Genomic DNA, 27869 nt, shown 5'->3' on the forward strand with positions numbered 1-27869 from the left:
TAATGTCTTTATTTTTTAATATCTACTTCATACCAATATTCAAGAATTCTTGAAGGGAAAAAAATGAATGTCACAGAGTAGTTCACAAAATAAAGATTCTCTTGCACCGTTATATTTTACACATTCTGATAATGAAAAAATAAATCAACATGTGGTGTACCGTACGAAACGAAGGTAGTTGAAGAAATAAAAGAAAAGAAACAGACTCACCGAACCCTTGACTCTCTACATGTGGCACAAACATCAAATTATGTACATATCCTCCTGAGATTTTAGAGTTTTGCGTGTTGACCGGTTCACACTAGACCTGGTCTGGTGGTTTTTATGTCTTTATACCGGTCGGATCTGAAGATGAAGATTGTACAAACGGACCCTGATCAAAACTGGTCCCTTCAGACCAGGGTTTATAACACACTTACTGTACATACAGTGCACATCTGATGCACTAAAGTACCGATTCTCTGATAATATTGTCATTTAATAAAGTCTGGAACAGGAACGAAACATGTCACAGCATTGACAGCTTTGGTGAATCCATCACTTTTATATTGCTCTGATATTTACAGAAACACACACTCACGCACACAAACAAACAGACGCTCACGTAACACTGACAACAGTTTGTGCGGGTGAAACCAATCACCAGAAGATCTGCACCAGATAAGCCAAAAACACGTCGTCCTGTCGGTTAGAAGTGAATAGACTCGCAAGAAATGCGTCTGAATATCCTGGTGAATTACAATCGTCTTTTCCGCTAGTGTCCGCTGGCGTCCGGGGTGGAGGAGGAGGACGCTGGTGTGGATGGTGTGGACGCTCTGGAGGTGTTGGAGGTTTTCTCCAGGCCGGGACTGGGGACGGGGCCGCTCTCGGGGGCTTTGGCCAGGATGCGTGCGCTCAGGGCGGACATGGGTTTGGGCTGCGTCTGGAGCCCCGGGCTGCAGATGAGATGATGTCGCTCCCAGTCCTTGTGCTGACAGAAGGAGCCGCAGTATCGCGCCGCGTTACAGCCGCTGCACGTCTCGCTCGCCTTACGACCGCAGTTCCAACAGCACTGACAACCACACAGACACATGACTTATGGTCATTATTACAATATAAATATATAAACATTACGATATTAAATTCACACTTTTATAAATACCATTATTCTGCAAAAAGGCATTAAATTGATTTAAAGACATATATTATTTATTTGATCTTTTATATTTACTTGATCTTATATATATATATATAAATAGTATTTATTTGATCATATATGTATATATAGTATTTATTTAATCTTTTATATAGTATATATAGTATTTACTTGATCTTAGTTATATATATAGTATTTATTTGATCATATATGTATAGTATTTATTTAATCTCTTATGTAGTATATATAGTATTTACTTGATCTTAGTTATATATATAGTATTTATTTGATCATATATGTATAGTATTTATTTAATCTCTTTTGTAGTATATATAGTATTTACTTGATCTTATATATATAGTATTTATTTGATCATATATGTACATATAGTATTTATTTAATCTTTTATATATTATATATAGTATTTATTTGATCATATATATATATATATATATATATATATATATATAGTATTTTTTGATCATATATATATAGTATTTACTTGATCTTATGTATATAGTTTTTAATTATATCATATATACATATATATATATATTATATATATGTATATATTATATATATATATATATATATATATATATATATATATATATATATATATATATATATATATATATATATATATATATATATATATATATATATATATATATATATATATATATATAGTATTTATTTTATCTTGTTTCTTGAGTAGCAAATAATCATATTAGAATGATTTCTGAATGATCATTTGAATACTGAATACTGGAGTAATGATGCTGAAAATTCAGCTTTTCATCAACAAAATAAATTACACTTTACTATATATTCACATAGAAAACTGCTATTTTAAATCATAATAATATTTCACATTTTTTTTATGTATTTTTGATCAAATAAATGCAGCTTTGGTGTGCAGAAGAGACTTCTTTATTAAAAAACATTAAAAAAAAACAAATATTTGAACAGTAGTCTATAATACTGTAATTTAATATTTTATAAAATACTATAATGTTTGTAAATTTAATATATGCCCGCTAATAGTGATATTTTTTATTTTAGCACCAAATTTTGATTTGAAATTGTATACCAGCAGGTTTGTGTGGGTGGTAATAGTTCAGTGTTGATTTGGTCAGGCAAACAGCACTAATGTTTGTATTATAATGAGCCTCATTTGCATAGAAAAGCCTGACCCAGTTTAAATATTCATGATGCATTGCTGGTTTATTAGGTTGCTCGGTGAATTTAGAAAGGTTCAGCGTGAACCTCACCTCACTGGAGTCCTCCTGCTCGTTGATGACCTGTATGGCGTCTTCGGTGGCTTTCCTCTTGGCCTCAGCGAGGGTTTTCTCCATCTTGGCTCTCTCGGCTGTGATCATCTCGAAAGCTTTCTGTTCGGCCTCGGCGACGGCCTTCTGCACCTCGTCCATCGCTTGCCTCTTCACCTCGTTCACCGCTTCCTCTGCAGAAGATCGGATGAGAACAAAACTTGAGCTGAATAATAAACTTCTGTAGAGAATTTGAATGTTCGATGAGTTTCATGCATTGCATTTTCTTGTAAATTTATCAATATTGAACAAAGAGCTCGTTTCATTTCTGAAAGTGTGATTAATGAGACAGGAGACTGAGGAACAGGTGGTAGGGGAGAAAACAGGTTTCCCAGGGTGCATCTGGGTTGTCGCCCTTACCGGCTTTCCTCCATATCTCATCAGGCACGTAGCCAGAGCTGGAGCGCAGGGGAAGATCCCTCTGAGAGTCTGTGTGAGAGAAAAACAAAGATATTAGGAGCAAATTACCATCAAAACCATGCAGGAGGAACAGATATGGAAGCACGAGAGAGGACGGGCCGCTTCGTGATTCTTGGGCAGCGTTTGGTCACAGATGGCGTTGAGAAACACAGCCAGATATCAGCGTTTGAGACGACATTCCCTCAGATTGGACCCAAATACACAACACCTGCTCGATCAGCAGGCTCACACACACACAAATACTCTTATATAGAGACGCACACACACACACACATGACTTTGTTAGGAGAGGATGAGTTACTAGGTGATGTTAGTACTGTAGTTAACCACACCACCACTAGGGGGAAGTTGATTTAAACTCTGAAAAATGAGCTTAAATTTAAATGCATCTCTCAAAGTCTGGTTGTGCTTTCTAAATGAGCCCCTGATTATGCCTTTTTTGATAATGTCTTTTTGTTATTTTAGTAATATTTATAAAAAATAGGTGCATTTTCTTAAAGAAAATATGTGTTATTACTAAATAAAATTATTAAAACATTTTCATTTATTAAAATAAAGCTGAAATGTTATAAGCTAAATAAATATTAGATAAAAAATAAATAGATAAAAAAAATAAAAATGAAAAAATTTTAGTAATATTTATAAACCTTTTTTTTTTTTTTTTTAGTTTAAGTTTAAGTTTTGGTAATGTTATGTGCTTTCATCTTTTTTATTAGTTTTTCTTTCTTTTTTTCAATATTAATATTTAGGTTTAATTTATTTTTATTTCAGGTTTAGCTTTAGTTCAGTTTTATTTTTTATTCATTCCAGGTAATAATTATAGTGCTTCAACTTATTTCAGTTATTTTTTTCAATCAATTAAAGTTTAATGTTTTTCCATTTATATTTATATTATTTTATTCAGCTTTATTTCAACTTAACATTTTTTTTTAAATAGTTTTAGTTAACAGCAATCTTTTTTTGCTTATATATATATATATATATATATATATACATATATATATACATACATATACATACATATACATACATATATATATATAATTTGTCTCATATTTGATGAAGTCTACATCCTTTTCTTGTTTATGAAGCTCAAATATATTAGTGTATTGGAGTGTGTATTGTAATTGGAGGATATATATATATATATATATATATTTATCCTCCAATTCTGCAATATGAGCTTAAATTTAATTGCATCTCTTGAAGTCTGGCAGTGACAGTGAAGCTCAGTGACAAAATGGGGCCAAAGTTCAAACAGTTTGTGCTTGAAATGATTCTGGACACTAAACGACTCACCTGTGTTGATTCCCTCTGCTGACAGAGGGCTGTGTGTCTTGGAGAAGGGAATATTCCCTGATGTCGTCCCGTTCTTGCGTCCGTCGTCGTGTGGATTCGAGCGTCGTCGCCAGTAATTAAGTTCCTCGCGGTCCGACTCCTGACAGCGCCGCAGAACGCTCACCGAACGCCGCGTTTTCTCCACCATGTCCACAATGCAATTCAACACCTGCAACCAGAGATGACAGAAAAACTTAGTACACATGAAATTTAGTATGTATGTCATAAATTCATATATATATATAAATCTGATGATGAAATAGTTCAGTTTAAATGATATACATTTTGCACTAAAGAATGAGATGTGTTTGCATTACAATAATGAGTTTCGTTGGAGAAAGTTCTTAATTTTCACAATTTTACAATGCAAAAACACTAAAAATAGGAAAAATCAGTAATTAAAATTATTAAAACATTTTCATTTATTGAAATAAAGATGAAATATTATAAGCTGAATAAATATTAGATACAAAAATATTAAACAAACATAAAATACATTTAATTATGGAAGAGGATTAGGGCCAAGCAATAATAAAAATAAAACCATCTCGAGATTAAAGTTGTTAAATTTTGAGAAAAAAGTCGAAATAAAATGTTGAGAATAAACTCATTAAATCACGAGAAAAAATCTTGTTAAATTTCGAGAAAAAAGTCAAGATAAAATGTTGAGAATAAATTATGAGAAAATTGTCATTAAATTACAAGAACAAATTCGTTAAATTACAAATTTGTTCTCATAATCTAAAGACTTTTTACTTGTAATTTAACGAGTTTATTCTCAACATTTTATCTCGACTTTTTTCTCGAAATTTAACAACTTTAATCTGGAGATGGTTTCATTTTTTTATTATTGCTTGGCCCTAATCCTCTTCCGTATTTAATTACTAAAAAGAAAATATAAATAAATTACAGCTAAATAGAAATATTAAAACAAAAATAAATAAAAAAAATATGACAAAATCTTAAAAATCACGTAAAACTGAAAATTAAAACCTAAAAATAAAAGCTTAAAAATATTAATAAATATCATAATAGAAAAAAAATAAATAAATACAATTTCTTATTTTATTCTTGATTTTCAAGTGAAATACACTGAGATTTGTGAGATTCACTGTCTAATATCCCTACTGTACCGTGGTATCAGCACAGTATTTTTTGTAAGAATCATTAATAAATCCATTCTCACATGATCCAGATGTCTCCATTCTTCAGCCCACTCTCTCTCCGTCAGTCTGTGGTCAACAGGTTCCTCACGGTAGCCTCCGTTACTGCCTGAAAATGGCAACAAAAACATGTCAGAAATTCACGAGAAGTTTAAAAGTAACCTTACACTCAAGCTGCCGTCGGTCAGCACCTGGCAGCCGCGGCCTGTCCTTCAGCTCCCTCAGCTCCAGGATCCGGTGTGGTTCTCTGTACAGCTGAGGTGTGCTGATGTCATCCAGAGCGTAGTGCTGCAGAGGGGGCGGAGTCGGGTGGATCTGGGTGGGGAGCTGGAGCGGGTGGGCGGGGCTGTGTCTGGGGGCGGGGCTAATGGTGCAGATTCGTTTGGCAGGAGGCTCCAGGGAGGCGGGAGGCCGCTCGTGAAAGCCATTCTCTTTACTTCTGGAGTGAATAATAACAAAATAACAAATCACTTAGAAAAGCACCATGGTTTTTGGACCTGTACTATGACAATTCTGAAGAACCCTACAGTAAATACCATGATATATGTATATGGTAACCATTCAGATCCATGTCATATATCAAAGCACAATGGTAAATAATCCTCATAACACACTGAAAAAACTCAAATTGGTGTAGGATTTACTTTAGAACTATTTTCACAGAAATTGCTAGTATTTCACAAAAGAAATGGAAAGTAGCACAACATTTTGAAGTAGAAAGACTGAAATAGTATGTTTATGTTTTTTATTTAACATTTATTCAGCTTATAACGATTCAGCTTAATTTCAATCACTGAAAATGTTTTAATAATTTTGGTTAGTAATAACACTGATTTGCTTTTGATTAAGCCTATTTTTAGTGTTTTTGCATTGTAAAATTATGAAAATTAAGAACATTCGCCAATGAAACTCATTATTGTAATGCAGAAAAATCTCATACTACAATAAAGACAAAATAAGTTCGAAAAATGCACATAAAAAAAAGTATACCATGTTTATGGACATACATATTCACATTTTCTTATGTGCAATGGCATAAAATGTTTTTTTGGTCATGGTACCATGGAAATACCATGCTTTTTGGATATTTTTGTCACAGTAATATCATGGTATTTTTTGAGGCACCATTAGTATATATATATATATATATATATATATATATATATATATATATATGCAATAAAATACTATTTCGGTCTTTCTACTTCTATTACTTTAATGTCTTACTTGCCATTAATTGTGAAATTTACTATCATTTTCTGAGCAAAAATTGTTTCTACACCGAATTTTTTTCACTTACTAAAATCACCACGGTCATTCAATATTTTTTGGACATTATACCACCATGTAAATGTTCACATGTACAATAGGATAAAATGTTTTTTTTTTGGTCATGGTACCATGGAAATACCATGTTTTTTGTCACAGTAATATCATGGTATTTTTTGAGATACCTTGCGGTACTAATACAAACATCATGGCATGTGAATAGCCATATATATTAATGTATAATGTTATCTGATACCTAACTTAAAAAAGAAGGTTTTTAGAAGTTGTAAATAAAGAAGAAAAGACGTTTTACAATAAAATACTATTTCAGTCTTTCAACTTTAAATTTTCATGCTGAATTCAATGTCTTACTTGCCATTAATTGTGAAATTTACTAGCGATTTCTGAGGAAAAAATGTTTTCTACACCAAAATGTTTTTCACTTACAAAAATCACTGCGGTCATTCCATGTTTTTTGGACATTATACCATGTTTTTAGTTCATGTCACTGTAATATCATGGTAGTTTTGAGGTGCTAATGTAAACATCATGGCATGTGAATAAACATATATATGAGCATGTGTGCATGTGCTCATACCGGTTAGGACTGTGCCGTTTGCTGCTGTCATTGGGCTCCAGCAGGAGTTCGGAGGAGTCGGCCGGTGACGGGACGGTGGTGCTGAGCAGGAGGTGTTCGTGCTGGGACAGATACTGCGCTGGAGTCTGTTTGGCGGCCCGAGCGCAGTGCAGCAGCTCCCTCTGCAGTAAGGGCAGGTTGGCCTATGTGGAGGACACAAATATCACTGCATAACAAGCATCAACTAAATGGAAAATTGCTAGTAATCAAACCCACTTTGTAAGCAAGTGGTCTAAACTGATCAATGACCGCCACATTTTTTGCATTTTTCCTGATAAGAGTGGAGATAAAGGTCAAAAAGATTTCTTCCTCGACAGACTCAGAGGAGCCACGGCTCACATGAGAACTCAAAGCAGCCTTCGCCTGAGGCATCTGCTCAGCGTCATTGCATGTTCTGCTCACTATTACAGCTCCAGACCGCCATTTTCACCAACATCTCATCAAAATAGTCCATAAATCGTTCATGCAAAAACACTTCAGCCGCAGGAGGATGGAAATGAGGAAGAGAAACAATCGCCAAGATGAAACAAAACAGACTCGGCGCTCCATTTCTTATATGTTGAGCATGTGAGTTTGATTACTAATGTGAGCATATGAAGAATATCAGACTGTTAAACCATCTGGCAAACACAAGGGGAAAATACTGTAACCATAAATTAATGTACACATCTCTCTCTCTCAGGCCGTGACACATCAAGCACACGTCAAAGAAGTAGCGGCGACAAAATCTGACACCGCAAAGACTACAGGCGACTGTTAAAGACTACAGGCGATGACAGATACTTATTTTGAATAAGTAATTACTTCACAAGTGTTCTATCTAGTATGAATGTGTGTAGTATGACTGTAATCTGCCTTTACAAAAAAGTATTATGCTTCAAGTTCATTTTATTAAGTATACTTAAGTAATGTTCGAGTACATTTTTTTTTTGCTATTTTGTGTTTATTTTGATCTTTCATTTCAGTACAATCACAACACAATATATTTCAGTTTACATAATGCTCATTACGATCACAAAATGTTTTATCAAATGCAGTTATGAACAATTACTTGCTGTGTTTTAGTATGATTTGTACTTTAGGTTTGTTCGATTATTTCAAAATATAATTTCTTTTCCTTTTTTACAATTATTTATAAGTAAAAAAAAAACAAAAAACAACAAAAAAAAAAACAACAAGGGCAAAAAAAATAAAATAAATAAAAATAAAGAAATAAAGAAAAATAAAAATATAAACTATATACATCCAGGGAAAGAACATGTTTCTTAGTTAAACTCAATCCTTAACAACCTCAGGTGACTTATTCTATTCTCAAATGACTTATGGTAATGATTATTACATACGTATACAAACATATATTATTAACATATACATTATATATTAATCTTGATCTATTTAAGTATAGAAGCAAAATCTGATCTTCTTTCGGATACATATGCAACCCAATTCCTCCACTTTTCTAGAAAAACATCTCTCTTTAAGTTAACAAAAAAGGTAATCTTTTCCATCATATAAATTTCAATGGTCACATCTATCCAGTCATCTAATGTCGGTCTCTCTTGTTGCAGCCATTTGCGAGTGATTGCCTTCTTACTGGCTGCTAAGAGGACGCCCATCAGATATTTGTTATCCACTGCAATAGTTTCTAAGCTAGCACAACCAAAATACAGTAGTTTGAATTCTAGAGGTATGTCTCTTCTAAAAATATGTTCAAGAGCATCCTGTAATTCTTTCCAATATTCCTGAATATGTAGGCATTCCCAAAATATATGATAATGATTTGCTTCATTGCATCCACAGTTTCGCCAACATTTTGAAGTGTTGTTATTGTATTTGGCTGTTTGTATTGGTGTTATAAAATATCTAATAATGTTTTTCCAACAATACTCCTTCCAATTTAGTGACCTAGTTGATTTCCACTGAAATTTCCATACAGTTGACCATTCTTCATCAGAAAAAAAATACTCCACTTTCTGTCATCCATTTCTTTTTTATATAATTTGTAGAGTGTTTTTTCATATTTATTAAGCTCTTGTATATCTGAGAGACTATCTTATATCTAATACCTGATGTATATGCTTTTTTAAGCAATTCTATTAGTGGATTAAGATTATCTTTAAGTTTCCCTTTTATTTTTTTATCATAATAACTTCGAGCCTGAAGATATCTGTAAAAATCCTGATTTTCTAATGAGATCTTTTCCTTCAATACCTGAAAACTTAGGATTACACCTTTCTCAATGATTGTGCAAAAAGAAGTTATTCCCTTATTTGTCCACAACTTGAATCTATTATCCGACTGATTTGGAGTGAAGTCTGAATCATAAGCAATCCATTTAAAAATGGAAGTATATTCCAATAATTTAAATTCTTTTATCACAGATGCCCAAACATTTAAAGTAAGCTTTGTCCATGGGTCTTCTAGTGTATCTATATATTGTCTTAAATTATTATCTGCTAATATTGCTTGTACAGGGATATTCTTTGTAGTATAGTTTTCCATATCCTTCCAAGGAGCATTATAATGTGGGTCACACCAATTCACCACTGTCCTAATTTGCGCTGCTGTATAATAATCTTTTAATGAGGGAAGAGCCCACCCTCCTTTATCCTTTGGAAGCTGCAATGTTTTAAAGCGTACTCTGGGCTTTTTCCCTTGCCAAATAAAACGTGAAAGCAATTTATCCCACTCTATGAATTGTTTTCCGGTTATTTCTACAGGTAGGCATTGGAATAGGTAAAGATATTTTGGTAATACATTCATTTTAATTGCTTCAATCCTTGAGCTAAAACTAAAAAAGGGAATTAGATTCCATCTGGCTAAATCTTCTCTGATTTTTACAGTTAGTGGATCAAAATTCTTTCTTTGTAATTTTTCTATATTTTTCGTCAAATGGATACCTAAATATTTAAATGACTTTGTATGCCATTTTAACAAATATGTATTTTTTATATTTACAGGGGGATTATAATTATATGAAATTATTTCCGTTTTATCAATATTTAATTTATATCCAGAAAGAGGGCCAGAACTCTGAAGTTGTTTCATTAGTTGAGGCAAAGACTTGGTTGGATCTCCAAGATAAATCAGTATATCATCTGCATAGCAGGCTATTTTGTGTTCCACTCCTTTTATACTGATACCTTGAATTGTTTTATCCTGTCTGATGCTTTGTACTAAGGGTTCTAAATATAGTGCAAATAGTTGAGGTGACCATGGACATCCTTGTCTAGTGCCCCTTTCCAATGTAAATGATTTTGATAAATAACCATTAATCTTTATTTTTGCAGTTGGTGTATCATAGAGTGCCTGTATGCTTCTAATTATATCTTTGTGAAAGCCAAATTTATGTAGAACCTTATAGAGATAAGTCCAATTGACTGAATCAAAGGCTTTTTCAGCATCTAGACTTAGAATCATTGATTTTAATTTATTTTTCTTGATATAATTCATAACTTGCAGTGTACGCCTAATATTATCCTGTGTCTGCCTCTGACGGATAAAACCTGATTGATCTTGATTTATTAGGTTAGGTAAGAATTCCTCCATCCTTCTGGACATAATTGATGTAAAAAGTCTATAATCGACATTCAATATTGATAAAGGTCTATACGATCCACATTCTAGCTTATCTTTGCCTTCTTTTGGAATAATAGATATAACTGCATCCTTCCAGGATGGAGGAGCTATTGCATTCTTTAAAACCCAATTAAAAGTGCGGACCAGAATAGGTATTAATTCCTTTTGGAATACTTTATACCATTCTCCAGTAAATCCGTCCGGTCCTGGAGATTTATTAGATTTTAGTTTAGTAATAGCCCCTTTTACTTCATTTGCTGTTATTTCTGCTATCAGTGTTTTATTTTGCTCATCAGTAAGGGTAGGTAACTCTAATGTATCTAAAAAACAATCAATCTCCTGGTTTCTATCTTCAGGCATTTTAGAATATAATTTTTTATAATACCTTTCAAAAGTATCGTGAATATTTCCTTGTTTGGTTTGTATTGTATTGGTAATAGGATCCTTGACTTTGTATATAGTTTGATCTGCTTGTTGTTTTTTTAATTTCCATGCCAATATTTTCATAAATTTAGATCCATTCTCGTAATATTTTTGCTTAGAAAACATAATTTTTTTCTCTATTTCTTGAGTATACAGCATATTAATTTCGTTTCTTGTTTTCTTTATTTGTTCTAGTATTTTTGGGGTTTGCTTGTCCTTATGTTCTTTTTCTAATAAATTTAATAGATGCTGTAATTTTTTTAATTCCTGTTGTCGAGTTTTCTTTTTAAGTGAGGCTAGTGCTATAATTTTACCTCTTAGTACTGCCTTTGCAGCATCCCACAGTATGGGGGGTGTGACCTCTTCATTATCATTAGTTTCTAAATAAGAATGAATCTCATTTTTAATACATATTTTAAAAGAAGGATCATTAAGAAGATTCGAATTAAGTTTCCACAAAGTATCCTTAGATTTATTATCTAGTTTTACTGTTAGGTAGATTGGGGCATGATCACTAATATCTATCGTTCCAATATCACAGCTTGTCACCCTGGTCCTATCTCTATTAAACATGAGGTAATAGTCTATCCTGGTGTAGACATTATGTGGAGGAGAAAAATGTGTATAATCCTTAGTATTCGGGTATAGATCTCTCCATACATCAATTATGCCAATATCATTCATCAATGTGTTAATTTTCCGATGGATGTCGAGTACATTTTTAAGTATATTTATGTAGTAAGTATACTAATATCAATGTACTAGTAGTATACTTGTAAGTGTACTATTTCAATACTGCTTAGGACTAAATTGGCCCACTTTTTAGTATATAAAGTATACATTTAAGTGTAACTTTAACTAGTTCACAACTTTATAAGACAGTATGTAAAACTATGTATGTAATAAGCTACTCAATCAAAAGAGTAAACACAACTACAAGCCAAGTGTACTTAAAATAATTATACTTTTAATTATATCTTGTTCAAAAGATTGAGTACACAGTGTTAAATCAACTCTGCTCAAAGTACATATGGTCCCTCTCTATAGTGTTAAAGTAACACTGAAGCAGAGTTAAAGTTAATGAGATAATTAAGTAATGATTGTGCATTAGTGATGAACGCCTGCTGTTAACAAGCAGAATCACTGAAGAGAAACACAAGAACTACAACTAACAGTCTTAGATGAACTCAACTGAAGATAAAAGTCATTAAATCTCTCAAGATCTGATTAAACAACTCCACTAACAGCATATTATCTCATTAACTTTAACTGTGCTTCAGTGTTATTTTAACTCTATATAGAGAGGGACCATATGTTCTCTGAGCAGAGTTGATTTAACTCTGGGGATTTTAGTAGGCCAAATATACTTGCACTTTTCTGTCAGTACAAGTTAAGTATACTTAAGTGCAATTTTAAGTATATACTTTCTTATTTTCATTTTTAAAGAAGTATACTAATGAATAAACTTCATTTTCGTAATGGTGGACACACTACATTCGCCATGTTGCCCTTATCATGTGACCTATCAGTTTTGACGCTTCACTGCCATTCATAAACTCTCTCCCATGGCCTCATGGGATAGTAAAGTGTCCATCATATGCACACTTCAGAATATCACCTGAAGTAGGGGAATTTTTCTGGAACATACTTCTTTTGTCACATACTGTTTTTCGCCTAGCATATAGTATGTGATTTGGGATTCAGCCCAAGACTAGGATGCTTGATAATTTCAATGAACCAGTTTGATAAAATGATTTTATTAAATAAAACATAAATACATGCATGAGGTATTGCTTTGCTTTGTATTAAATGATATAAATGGTTCTGATTTTAGTTGTATTTGTCATATTTACTGATGCTATCACAATCACAAAATAATTTAGTACTGATGATAATCATAACATTTCTGTTTTCACAGAATATATTAAACATGATGGTCTGGAATGCTTTAAAATGTTTTTTAAACCCAGAACAAGAATCCCTATTTTTTATTATTACAAGTACGACAAACATCTCTGTTCATGATTAACTTCCTGCTCTCACATATGCCTCCTGTCATTCATGTTCTCTTGTTTTGCGCCGGCAAATATTCCCGGACAACTGTGTCAACCGCTGCCGAGCTCCATATGCTGCGCAGGCCCCGTAAAAACAACCTGCAACGGTTTATAGTCGTGTTTCACACTTCCGACTGCCTGGAATTCTCGGAAGTCTCAGTCTCCTCCATAAATTACCAAAGGAAATATTAGATACCTTACACTTTCTCTGTTAATCATCCATGGTATTTGAAAAACGTCGAATTCAAGCAGCTTTGCATGTTTTATCCTATAAACAGTTTTAATATCCCAGCTAACAGGGAACGATCTCTGAACTTTGCCTAACATTCAAGCAACGTTTTCTCAAAGTTCTTCCAGAACATTTGTTTTCTGGTAAGTTATCTTGTCTTTAATAATGTTTCCTTAACATTCACATAACTTGGTTTTTGAAACATTTAACTCTTTAAAACTCGAAATCGGGTCTCCCCAAACTGTTAGTTAATGATCATCCTAAGATGATCCTTCTGTCCGAAATCAGGTGCCTTCATGCACGAACGATGCCTTACAAGTCATTGCCTGATAGGGCAGCGAGGCAGCAAGTCAGCTGCCTAGGTTTTCGGATGCAGCCAATGGGATCGCTTGGGGTCCTAATGGAGACCAGATTTCGTGAGAGTGACCCAATTTTTCACTGGTCTCAAACTCAATTCCTGGAGGACCACAGCTCTGCATAGTTTTGCTCCAACCCTAATCAAACACACCTGATCCAGCTAATCAAGTCTTCAGGATTACTAGAAACATCCAAACAGGTGTGAGTTGGAGCTGTGGCCCTTTAGGAATTGAGTTTGAGACCACTGATGTACTGTAATATGTCAAAAAAAATCATAAAGCTCAGACAGTCATGTGTCATATGTCATTTGAAAGGTCTTATGGAGTAGTATACAACAAGCAAAATTGTTTTGGACTTAAACTTGAGTTTTTGTACGCAAGAAAACAACTCTAAAAATGCCTTCAGAGCTTAAAGGGGTTAAAAAACTTAAGAGAACATTCAGAAACAAGCACAACTACTCTTTTACTGGCCATTTACCTTTAAGAATGGTATGACGAACGGCCTCAAGGGGAAGTTTGTGGCTTCTTGCAGTCTGGAGTGAAACTCTTCAATGGTGACAGTGGAATTCTGTGGGAAAAAAGATGCTTTTTAACCCCTTCCACATACGATCAAACTCTGCTCATGCAGACATGTGTGTTATAGACGTACCACCAACGCGAGCACCAGGTTTCGGACGCTCTCTCCGATCTCGGGCGAGATGTCGTTGCCGAACTGCTGCAGCGTGGTGAGGAAGCGCTTGAGTTTGCTCAGCTGCCGCGCGCCGCAGGTGGCTGGAAGCTGCTGATTGGCCAGCGAAGAGGAAGATGATGATGACGGCCCGTTGCTGTAGCGCTGAGGTGGCGAGGGAACGGCGTTGAGCATCGGCGGGGAATGACTGATCCCATTGGTCACTGCACAAACAGGGAATGTGGTTAGGCTTGTGATAATGTTAGCAATGATCGGAAAACGCATTATTTATATACTATGCTTATTTTAAATTAGACTTTATATTATGTTTTTAGTTTTTATTTTAGTTTAAGGTTTTTATTACTATTTAGGTTTAAGTTTTGGGTAATTTTTTTCAGTTTTAACGTTTTGAGTATGTACTAAGATTGTACATTAGTATCGTGACATCCTATCACACATACACAAAGGTCATTGTCACATGCTGCTTGTGTAACACCGTTACTGACAATCCTCATTTTGGCTGCGTAAGATTCTCCAGCTTTGTTGTTGTTGAGCTGTTAAAGCTCCGCCCTCTTCTGGCAGCTCATTTGCATTTAAAGGGACACACACAAAAATGGCGTGTTTTTGCTCACACCCAAATAGGGGCAAATTTGACAAGCTGTAATAAATGATCTGTGAGGGATTTTGAGATGAAACTTCACACACAAATTCCGGAGACACCAGAGACTTCCATTACATCTTGTGAAATTATAGGTCCCCTTAATAAACTTTAAGTGGACTTGTCAAAATCTTGTCTCCTTTATCATTAGGGGTGGATATTATGGAACATTTCTCAGTATATACGGCCTACTAAAAATAGTACACGGAACAAAATGTATGATTCCACAATTAAAATTTTAGAAAACTAGTATGCCACATTGTTGTCACATGGCTAATCACTTCTGGTTTATTCATCACTCTGGGAATGGAAGGTCAAGTGAAGCACATAGCATACTACACACTGCATACTGCAAATTTGGAAATGCAATAAGTTTTTCAGTTATTCCATTCATGCTGAAAATTCAAATACTAAAAGTAGCATGGTATGCCAATGTCACATACTATATAGTACAGATAGCATGCAGGTTTGAATGAGTCTCACATGCTGTGGTGGAGAACGCTGCCGGACGAGGTCCGCTGGGGTTGATGGAGGGCAGAGGGGGCATGACGGAGACGGTTGGTCTGGAATGAGTCTTTCCATCCACTGGGGATCCGGGCATGGCAGGAACGTTCTTCTCTGAGCTGTCTGAAAACCAGAGCCAGAGACGATGAGCTGGAGATTGACACATCACTTATTTTCTTTGCAATCAAGAAGGTTCCTGTTTGTTCATGTCAAGATTTCCATTAAAATCCAATAAGAACATCTCTGATCTCATTTGGACTGACATAAAAGAAAGAACTCGATCCTCTCATTTCTTAACCATTTCCATCTTGCACAGGCACCAAAAGTTCATCGTCTCTACAATCATTAACAGAAAAGCACAAATGCAAACGACTGAATTTGGATATTCCTAAGCACACAGTGTGTCTCGTGCATTGATATGCAATTGATGCATTGATATGCAATTCATGTTTAAAGAGACCTCGACAATCCAATTGAGCCCAAACCTCTAAAAGTGGCACACATTTCTAATCTTAACCCTCACAACCATACTAAACCCATCATCATCTCCTTTCTGGTGCACACCAGATGTTTTCTGCCCTTGTTTAAGAACCGTGGAGTCCCGGCAGCTGAAGTGCAAATGAACCAGGTTTTGTCCTCGGGAAAGAAAGGGTGATCATTGAGGCCGCTTAAGAATGGAGAATCGGGCCATTTCACGCTTGCTAACTAGGCTTCACAAAAGCCGTCAAGGGCTAAACGCATACTTTCTGCTTTTGAATGGACCACCAGGCCCAAAAGTCGTAGATCAGAGGTGCTGTTGTTCTAAAAGAGCCGTGAGAGAAGCTATCGGCCTCATTTCGAGTATATCAGACCGCGGAAGACGCTTTTACAAAGGCGGCTAATAGACCTACACAGATCGAGTTGTCAAAGGTCATGAAACGCTTCTTACCAGACGACTTTTCATAGGCGGACGGGGCTTCTCCGGGTGAAAAGCGTGTTTTGTTTAATGTTTATTCATGGGAAACTAATGCAGTGAATGCGTTTCTCCATGAGGGATTACGCCGTATAGTTTTTAAATGGGCCTCTCCACTTAACAATGAAAAGTAAGGCGGCTTTTAATGGGATTGTTATAGCGCTCCATTTGTACGTTTCATTGCAGTGGCGATACACAGACGACATATTGAAGGAGTCCGACACGTAGCAGAAGAGTTGCCCAATTGTCAAGAAATCCTTTAAAATGTTGTGTCAGATATGTTTAATATGCTATTATGTTGATTATTTAGTGCCGTCAAATCGATTAATCACGATTAATCGCATCTAACATAAAAGTTTGTTTATATAATATATAACAGACATGCACACACACATAATACATAATATATATACATGCAGTCATGCACATATATTAAATAAACACCAACTTTTACTTTAGATATGATTAATCATGATTAATCGATTTGACAACCCTAGTTTATATACTTATATACTATACTACTGTAAAATATATGTTTGAGTAGTGCATTAAATTATAAAAAAATAAAATCACTAAAAATATATATATAAAATAGAAATAAAACCACATTTCTGTGTGAAAATGGGAAAAAAGCAATGATAATTTGCATTCTAAATGACAATTGCATTGTATTGTGTTTTTTAAAATGAATCTCATATAAAAGAAGATCTCATATCAAATCTAAGCAATTATATTTTGCATAAAGAAAATAAACTGTTACATTGTATTCTGCATTTCAGGCGCATTGCATTTACTGAAATTAATCTCATATAAACAAAGAAATATGACAAATGTTGACATGCTTCAAATCAGTGGAAAATCATCAATTCTTTTTTGCATGAAGAAAATAAAATACAGTTGTAATCTGTAGTTTAAGCTTGTTTCATTTATTGCACTGAATGTCATTCTCTTTTAAATGTGCTTTTATTGTGACCGTGAGCCTCAGAATCATCATCTTAATGCACTAATCGAAAGTGCCGCAGTCACAGGTGTGACACACTTTTGCACGGACACATAGACAAATCTTGTGGTTTGTGAGCGCACCTGAGCCCCGCTCCGGGTCCTTCAGGCTGCCCCTCTTAATGCCTGACTGAAAAATCATATGCCATCTTTTTTTTTCCTTCTATGTACACCTGTTTCCTTCCTAGGAGGCAGGAAGTGGGAACGCGGGAAGGACTGGGAGAAACAGGAAGCCCAGCCATTTGGGTTTGTGCCACACCATAGGATGTACACAAACCCTCCCGTATCCTCCGTCTGTTAGCAGAGATTATCATCACACCTGTGGAGAACTACTGACACTGTACAGTTTCACTGGTAAAGACTCTAAAATAAGTTTGAGACTTTAAAATCGCATTAATTCGGATTGAACACACATTCATTATAAGATATTACAGATCAAAATATCACCAGACTGATCGGTCAGCCAATATTTGGCCATTTTCAGATTATCAATAAAGCCAGAAGTTTTTTTAATCAACCATATTATTATCAAATATTTTCTTTTTTTGTTTGTTTAAATATTGTGTATAATAAAAATTCATATTATTTTATCAACTGTGTGTGCATATTGTTAAATTCTACTGAATATAAATATGTTTGCATATGCTCTACAAAAACATAGTAATATTTATGTTTATGCATAAAATATGCATAATATGCTTAAATGCAAAAGTATTACTCTTTTATGTTTATGCATATGCATGTTATGCATATTTTATGCATTTATGCATAAACAAATAAATATTACTATATTTTTTATTTCGTGCATATGCATGAAACGCAAAAACGTTATTGTTTTATTTAGTCATTTATGCATATTTTATGCATTTATGCATAATTATGCATAGCTAAAATAAAAAAAAATGAATGCTTATAAAAATATTCTAACTGTTGATACAAGTGTTTTTTGAGGTCTCACGGACACATGGCAGGTGTGGAGACTTTGGTTATCAGTCAGTGAATTGAAAGCATCCTTGCCTTCCACCTGAGTCCAGCACACACACACATTAAACACACTTCCTCCTGCCGGTGAACACACAGCTGCGGTGCGGATCCGTGCGGGAGAGTACACGGGTCTGTTAGCTCTGGGATATATCTGTGCGGATCAATATTGATCTGCTAACAGCAAACGAGCAGCTTCCTCTGACTGCCACCTGTCACAGCCCCGGCTCACACTCATAAAGCTGAAGTAAAGAGCATTACAGCTATTAAATGTCACTGTCAATAGCTGGTCACCTGACTCATCTCATGATGTCGTCAAACCTCTAATAGATTCTGATAAACTGCTTTAAACTAAAAGGAACAAACAACTGCATGATCATGTGTTTAATGACAGGATCTATCATCTAAATTCAGATTGTTCAGGCATTCTCAATTCATTTCTGGATCTATCTACAACCTATAACGAAACATCAAGAACTTTTTGATTCAACTCAGGAACCTTTACAGCCAGTAATGGTTTCTGACAAGAAGATGGATATGAATATATCCCTGATTTCTCCTAAAACATCTAATTTGGTTGTGAACACATGTGCCGACTCTGAAAATATAACCAAACCCATCTGAAAGAGGTTTACTCCCCCAAAACGTTAAACATTGAGGCACACAGAGCTGATTTAAAAGCCCGGCCTGTCTTTGTTTAAAATGATATATGAATTTCCATTAAAAGCGCTTCAATGCAGCCAAACCGAGTGTTTAGAAATCATTTAAAGAGAGCAGGACAATAGTGCAGAGAGCCGCACCGCCTCCAGCCTCACATCAGCAAAACAAACCCTTCCAGCCACGGACACAAAAGGGTTAAGCTATCAGATCATTATGTGTGTGAGAGAGAGAAAGAAAGAGAAAGAGCTGGGACGGATGTTTCTGTTCCCCTTCCCCCTCCGTCTCCTTCTGTTCTTCCACCATATGGAGCTGATGGGGGAGCGAACGGACAGCTGGAGTCTCCAACAGTCACCTGTGTCCAAATCCCACCGCAGAAGAAAAACCACTAACCAAATTTCCTCAACTGTTTCTATCTAGACATTAAATGGAGATTTTCTGCTTTTTCTCCTGAGGATAAATAAAGACCCTGGTGATCTCACAAGCGTCTCCTCTAGATCAGGGCTCTGGATTCACGAGACACTCAGAATAAAAATCTTCTTAAATGCTTCAGAAAAAGGTTAGGAATGTTTTGTATATTTGCATTAGTGTCCGTTACTGTGTGAAGTGTTTTAGTGAAGTGTTTTTTTTTCATTCATTTCTCTCAAAGGGATTTCTAAAAAGTCTTTGTGAAAGTGTTATAAGCCAATCATAACAACACAAACTTTGATTTGGAGCAAAAAAGTACTTAAAAATGTGACAAAAAGACAAAACTGTGAACTTAACAGCTTTAGTGAGAGAAAGAACTACAATCCCATGAAGCATTGCAAACAGCATAATCAAAAATAAAATGATGGAAAAATATAAAACTACTCATTTAAAATTCTATCTATCTATCTATCTATCTATCTATCTATCTATCTATCTATCTATCTATCTATCTATCTATCCATTTATCATCCATCCATCCATCCATCCATTTATCATCCATTCATCCATCCATCCATCCATCTATCCTCCATCCATCCATCCTCCATCATCCATCCATCCATCAATCATCCATTCATCCATCCATCATCCATCCATCCATTTATCATCCATTCATCCATCCATCCATCCATTTATCATCCATCCATCATCCATCCATCCATTTATCATCCATCCATCCATCCATCATCTATCCATCCATCCATCCATCATCCATCCATCAATCCATCTATCATCCCTCCATCCATTTATCATCCATTCATCCATCTATCCTCCATCCATCCATCCTCCACCCATCATCCATCCATCAATCATCCATCCATCCATCAATCATCCATCCATCAATCCATCTATCATCCATCCATCCATCCATCCATTTATCATCCATCCATCCATCTATCCTCCATCCATCCATCCTCCATCCATCAATCCATCAATCATCCATCCATCCATCCTCCATCCATCATCCATCCATCAATCCATCAATCATCCATCCATCCTCCATCCATCAATCCATCTATCATCCATCCATTTATCCATCCATCTACCCATCCATCATACGCCCATCTATCCATCCATTTATTTATCATCCATCCATCCATCCATCCATATATCATCCATCCATCCATCCATCCATCCATCCATCATCCATCATCCATCCATCCATCCATCCATCCATCCATTAAAAGTGATATCAATTTCAATGAATTTAAATGAATTGCATAATTAATCAATTTAATAATAACATTAATAAATTAATTACACCTCAAATTCAAATTGAATCCAAATTCATGAATTGTTCAGGCATTCTCAATTCATTTCTGGATCTATCTACAACCTATAATGAAACATCACGAAATGTTTAATGCAACTCTAGAAGATTTGGTTGTGAACATGAGGCACAAAGTTGATTTAAAATCCCAGACTGTCTTTGTTTAAAATGATATATAACAATTGAGTTGTTTCAAATAAATTGCTGTAATTACATACATATAAATAATAATAATAATACACATTACTACTATTGTGATGTGCTCGAGTTCTCTGAAGTCACACCAATGATCCATAATGTAGATGATTGGTCATGATTATGCATGTGACATGACTTTTTGCTGATGGGTCGCAAACAGCTCAAATAATACTAAACGCAAATAATAAAATGCATTTATAAAATGATCTCAGACCCCTGCACTCAAATCTCAATATGATCTGAGCTGCTCTCTGTGTTCATTTAAATGTATTTTATTTGAAGTTGAAGAAACATAACCGATATAACTCCATTAAGTCTCTGAAAGAAACATCTGAAACATCTGAGCAGTAAAAAGTTCCTGTGGGGAGGGAGGGAGGGAAATAGGAGTTTGACAGGAGGAGAGGGAGGAGGAGGGAGAGTTAAAGAAAGAAAGGCAAAACAAAAGCTGCACCTGGTGCCTATCAGTCCACACACACACACACACACACACACACACACACATCTGCTGCTCTCTCGCAGCGCATGCAACAGGTCGAAGCCTCGTGTATCCTGACAACAGAGCAAAAGACACGTCGCTGCGTCCGCCTGCACACATTAAATCCTCTCTGCTTTTCAATTAAAACATCACGCCTCGACCCTGAGCTCATCAACACCACTCACTTCAACTTCATTTATAGTCTGAGACTCCATTCACTGACCTGCCAAACGGATACAGATGATTCAAATTCAATTCATTCATTAATTAGAAACTGATTTATTGGTACTTTTAGATCTTTTGTATTGTAAAGGCACATTGAGATGTACTTAAACTATAAATACTGTGATATACACCACTGTTCAAAAGTTTGGGGTCAGAAAGATTTTTTAATGTTTTTGAAAGAAATCTCTTCTGCTCACCAAGGCTGCATTTAAACAAAAATACAGTAAAAATTGTGAAATATTTTTACAATTCAAACTAGCTGTTTTCTATGTGATTATATTGTAAAATATAATTTATTTCTGCGATCAAAGCTGAATTTTCAGCATCATCAGACATCATTCTAATATGCTGATTTGCTGCTCAAGAAACATTTATGATTATTATGAATGTTGAAAACAGCTTCATATGTTTGTGGAAACTGTGATACATTATATTTTACAGGATTCTTTGATGAAAAGAAAGTCTTTACTGTCACTTTTGATCAATTTAATGTGTCCTTGCTAAATAAAATCTTAATTTCTTAAAAAAAAAACGTACTGACCCCCAAATTGTTCAACAAAATACCATCAAATTCAAAATAGTGACATTTTAACTTGAGTAGTTTCCATATTACACTATCAAAACCAATAACATGGTACAAAAAACAAAAACTACCGTGGTATTTTTCAAGGTACCTTGGAAAAACACTGAAATACTACAGTACACATACAGTATTTTGGTCTTATTTTACAATCAAAAGCAAAATGCATTGACTTGCTTCACATACCAAGACATTTTCAGAGAATATACTTCTGCTGCCAGATATTTTTGCTTGTTTTCAGCATGAACTCACTTTATTTATTTCTACTTCATCATTGCAGCCTGTTGTATGTCCATCAGACTGCATTTACAGCTTGTTTTTGTTTGAGAAGGATTTCACACACTTTCACACACACACACACACACACACACACACACACACACACACACACACACACACACACACACACACACACACACACACACTTAGATGCACATTTACATGATTAAGTGAAGGAAACAGTTATTGACAAACTGATGATAACAGTAATATCCGTTAACTGCTGTGTCATCTGGTGTGTGTGTGTGTGTGTGTCACTGTCCTTCGGCTCATCGGAAGCATCTGCTCATTGAATTGCTGCCCTTCTGACCTCTGTGGGACTAATTGATTGTCTGGGTTATCAATCACTCAACAGCTGCTCTGATTGGCTCATTCCCCTTGATTTTAGAAACACAGAGATCAAGCTGACTCGATAAGAGCCTGTTGAAGTGTTAATGTCAGTGTTTCTCTGCTCTGATGTAAGCAGGGTCTCCAGTCCCGTTTCCAGCCAAAACTATCCTGTACCAGCTGCATCACGTCTCAGGCCTGATGCTGAACGCGTGGGAGAACAAACACTCGAGTCCAGATGTACAACATGCTGTCGGCGAAATCTGAACTACATATCTGCCACTTATGGAGACATGAGTTCTGTAGCATTTAAATGCCATGGAAATCAAACAGTACCACGGTGTGTATCAGAGTACTAACTGATACCTGTCACTGTTGTTATTGTTAACTAAAACTATTTTTAAAAATGGCTGAAATAAAATCAAATATAAATATTATATGCAAAAGTTAAAGTCAAAGAACTAAAATTAAATTACTAAAACTGAAATAAAATTAAAAATAAAAGTTAAATATAAATATATTAAAATGACAAAAGCACATAATTAAATTATTAAAACTTAAACTAAAAATAAAGTTAAACAGAAATATTTAAATATATAAATGCATATAATGCACTTTTATGCATTTAAATATATAATGATATTGATTATATTAAAATATATAAAATTACATACCAAAATAACTAAAACTTACATTTATTCATTTGGCAGATGCTTTTATCCAAAACTTAACATAAAAGTAAAAATATAAAAATAAAAACAAATTCAAAATATTAATTAGTACAATAAATATTACTAAAATTACATTTTCAAGAAAAGTTTGACAGAAAAAAAATGAACAAAATGGCTGAAATAAAATAAAATATAAATATTAGATGCAAAAGTTAGCCGCAAATGCAAAAGCTAAAACTAAAACTGAAATAAAATAAAAATAATGACAAATGCACATAATAAAATTACTTTAAATAATTTAAACAGATATATTAAATTAATAATAATAATAATAATAAAAGCAGTTGCCAAAATGACTAAAACAAATAAAATTAAATTAAAAATATAAAAATAAATTCATTAGTACATTAAATCGTACTAAAATTACTTTTTCAAGAAAAGTTTGCCACAAATATATTTAAAAAAAATTGTAAAATGGCTGAAATAAAATAAAATAAAATAGAAATATTAGATGTAAAAGGTAAAGTTGAAGAACTAAAAATAAATTACTAAAACTAAAATAAAATTAAAAATAAAGTTAAATATAAATATATTAAAATGACAAAAGCACATAATAAAATTAGTAAAACTTAAACTAAAAATAAAGATAAACAGAAATATTTAAATAATAATAATGATGATGATAAAAGAACATACCAAAATGACTCAAATGTATCATACAATTTAAAAATATTAAAATAAAATCAAAAATATTAATTAGTACAAAAAATGACTTTTTGTGTGTCAAGAAAAGTTGACAAAAAAGAAAAGACACACAAAAAAAAATGTATTGTGCTTTTTAATTTTTTTTTTTTTTTTTTTACCATGTTACTCTTTTAGGAGAATGATGTAAACTCATTTAGTACCAAAGTAAATACCAAAAGTACCACGCTTCTGATACCACCGCTCTCACATACAAGCTCCGTTAGATCTTCTCTAATTATGGGGCCCTTAAAGACAAAACGTCTCTAGCTCGACTCCTTCAGGGCCCCTGAGGACCTCCACAAAGTGCAGTTCAGGGTCATCGAGCACAAGCCACCCAGCGCTACGTCTTCACTAGGGCTACTCGTGACTGTTCTGATGTCCGACAGACCCTCAGACCACACAGGAGGTCAAAGGTTTTAACGGCGAGTGGGAGTGAAGCGGGACAATGGTGTGATTGAGTGCCGGCCGCACACACACCTCCATCACACGCAACAGTAAAACGGTTGTTTTAAGGCTAATCGGTCGGATCCGTTGCTGTCCTGATGACAAGATGACGGTTAGCGTTGCTTCAGCAGAGCTAATGTGGAACTTCCTGCCTTCAGCGTTACTCAACAGCTGCTCTATCGATGTGTGTGTGTGACATGGGCTCATCATATTCATATACAACAGTTCTTCATGAGTACCATGTACCATGATATATATATATATATATATGTCTGTTTGTATTGTAAAGGCACATTTTAGATGTACTTAATAGGTATTTAAACTTACAGTACCATAAAAAGATTATGTTTTTGATGTTTAAAATCTCTTCTGCTCACCAAGCCTGCATTTATTTGATCAAAAATACAGTAAAAATTGTGAAATATTATTATAATTTAAAACAGCTGTTTTCTATGTGAATATATAGTAAACTGTAATATATTCCTGTGAGCAAGCCTGCATTTTTCAGCATCATTAATCCAAACTTCAGTGTCACATGATCCTTCAGAAATCATTATATATATATATATATATATATATATATATATATATATATATATATATATATATATATATATATATATATATATATATATATATATATATATATATATATATATATATATATATATATATATATATATATAACTTAAAATTAATTTGTCGAAATACTAAAATAACTAAGTCAATAAACTAGAACTTCATAAAAAGAAAATAGACACTACTAAAAATGCACACAGTAAAATTACTAAAATTAAACTTAAAACAGAACATATAAAATAAAATATAATTCAAAATATAATTCAACAACGATGCATTAATTTTGAAAATTAGAATGATTTCTGAAGGATCATGTGACACTGAAGACTGGAGTAACGATGCTGAAAATTCAGCTTTTCATCACATGAATAAATTACATTTTAAAACATATTCAAATAAAATAAAGCTATTCTAAATAGTAATAATTTTTCAAAATTTTTCGATGTATTTTTGATCAAATTAATGCAGCCTTGGAGAGCAGAAGAGACTCAAAAACATACCAAGTGCAACACCAATATTTTGAACTGTAGTGGTATATAAAAATACTATAGTATTATGAACTAATATCATCACTCTACTAAAGTACAGTCATTTTGTAAGTGTCTTAAGCAAAGTAATGAGATAAAACACTAAAAATGGTGATAAAATGTGCTTTAGGCACAAGTTGAATTCCAGTCCAAAGCTCTGAGTTTGTACAGAAAAGCAGACAGCAAGTCTACAGGGAAAAAAGACACACACACACACACACACACACACAGTGTGCTGTCAGGATGACGGTGTGCAGTCGTCCTCTGCTGTGTGTCTGTCAGAACGTGGCTGTAGATTGTGTTAAAGTGACACACAGCAGAGCTGCAGAAACACACAGAAACACTCAGAGACGGACGTCAGTCCTGAGAAGACCTCTTAACATCTCAAAACTGAAGTACAATGAGTTTCAAAAGATCTAAAACTGAGCTCGGGCTTGCCAGAGTCGAATCAAACATGATTTACAGCACTATATTCTCACTGCATGACAACAAGTTTTTATTTCTCCTGAAGGATCTTAGATTGAGTCTCCCGAGCAACAACACATCTGTCTTTCTGAATCGCTAACCTTTTAATTCCTAATTGTTTCATTGATTGATCTGTCCCTCCATCCCACATGAAAGTGAGATCAAGTTAAAGGAGAGTTAAAGCAGGTTCATTTAATGACGCTGTAGTTAAAACTCAAGCTCTCTCCTCCAGCTGGCATCTCAGCACAGTTCATCACACCTGAAGCTTCTGCCACGTGGATCCGGGACCCAAAAACTCTTTTTATAGAGATTACACACAGTTCTAGATGATGAAACATTTTAGAGAGAAGCAGAAACACTTTCCATGATGTTATTCATTTCCACGACTGACCAAAAATCACTTTATTACATTATTCCAGGTTTTCCATGACAATATTTTCATGATTCATTAACATTTTTTTCTTTTGTCAAATCAACTTCAATAATGAATGTGGTTCAGATAACATAATATTTTGAGTTTCTGTTGATTAAACCAATCGCCTTTGTTGCATTAACTCAATTTTTTAATTTCAATGAACAGGCAAACTTACTTTTTTAATTCTTTTTTTTACAGTGTACAAAAAAAAAACAAAGTAAATGTGCATATTCATATTATTATAATTTTAATCATATAGTATAATAATAATAATGCAACATATAATATAACATTAATGTAATAATTTAGATGCACTAACCAGATGGACTATGATAGCAGTGCATGTGTGTATTTTTAAACCATTACTTAATTGTATATGATACCGCGGTACTAAATGATTAACATATTTCATGTCTCTGTAAGCAGTACCATAGTAAAGTGATGGTATTTTTGATATAAATCATGCCAATGAAATTCATGTACGGTAATTCTTATAATAAATGATATCCCGGTTTTCCATGGCACATTTTCAAAGGTTTGTAGTCTCTTTAATGCACACATAAAAGTACCATAGTACTACTACTGTATGTTGAAGATGTGGTTATTCTTTTCTTAAAAACACAAGCACATCATATCTGCAGATCTGGAATGCAGGATTTGGAAGAAAACATCAAAATCTAGTGGACGTGAAACACACACAGATGAAGCTCACCTCCTCTCTACGATAGTCCGCTCCTGCTCGTGTCTTATTCCAAACAATGTAAATCACTCTGGTGTAGATGCTCGCTCGTTCATATGTGAGGCATGTGTCTCAAACTCTCTCACATATGTGAGCACTGCAGTCCGAGTC

General features: G+C 34.2%; 1 protein-coding gene across 4 annotated transcripts; it reads right to left on the bottom strand.

The window, feature by feature from the left end:
* cbfa2t2 (CBFA2/RUNX1 partner transcriptional co-repressor 2) lies at window positions 1–27869 on the bottom strand. 4 transcript variants are annotated; one of them, XM_067373626.1, is made up of 11 exons: window positions 27732–27869; window positions 15743–15886; window positions 14584–14825; window positions 14413–14502; window positions 7255–7436; window positions 5579–5823; window positions 5411–5496; window positions 4186–4393; window positions 2827–2895; window positions 2410–2600; window positions 1–1051 (listed from the first exon to the last, which is right to left on the bottom strand). In XM_067373626.1, exons 2-11 carry the CDS (start codon window positions 15858–15860, stop codon window positions 755–757), a joined length of 1728 nt encoding a protein of 575 aa, XP_067229727.1. In that variant the 5' UTR covers window positions 15861–15886; window positions 27732–27869; the 3' UTR covers window positions 1–754. The 4 variants fall into 4 exon arrangements, with proteins under 4 accessions (XP_067229727.1, XP_067229725.1, XP_067229726.1 ...); XM_067373624.1 differs by having other exon boundaries at window positions 5579–5826; XM_067373625.1 differs by having other exon boundaries at window positions 5579–5826; window positions 15743–15913.

This window comes from Chanodichthys erythropterus, chromosome 21 (assembly GCF_024489055.1).
Source record: "Chanodichthys erythropterus isolate Z2021 chromosome 21, ASM2448905v1, whole genome shotgun sequence".
NCBI lineage: Eukaryota > Metazoa > Chordata > Actinopteri > Cypriniformes > Xenocyprididae > Chanodichthys > Chanodichthys erythropterus.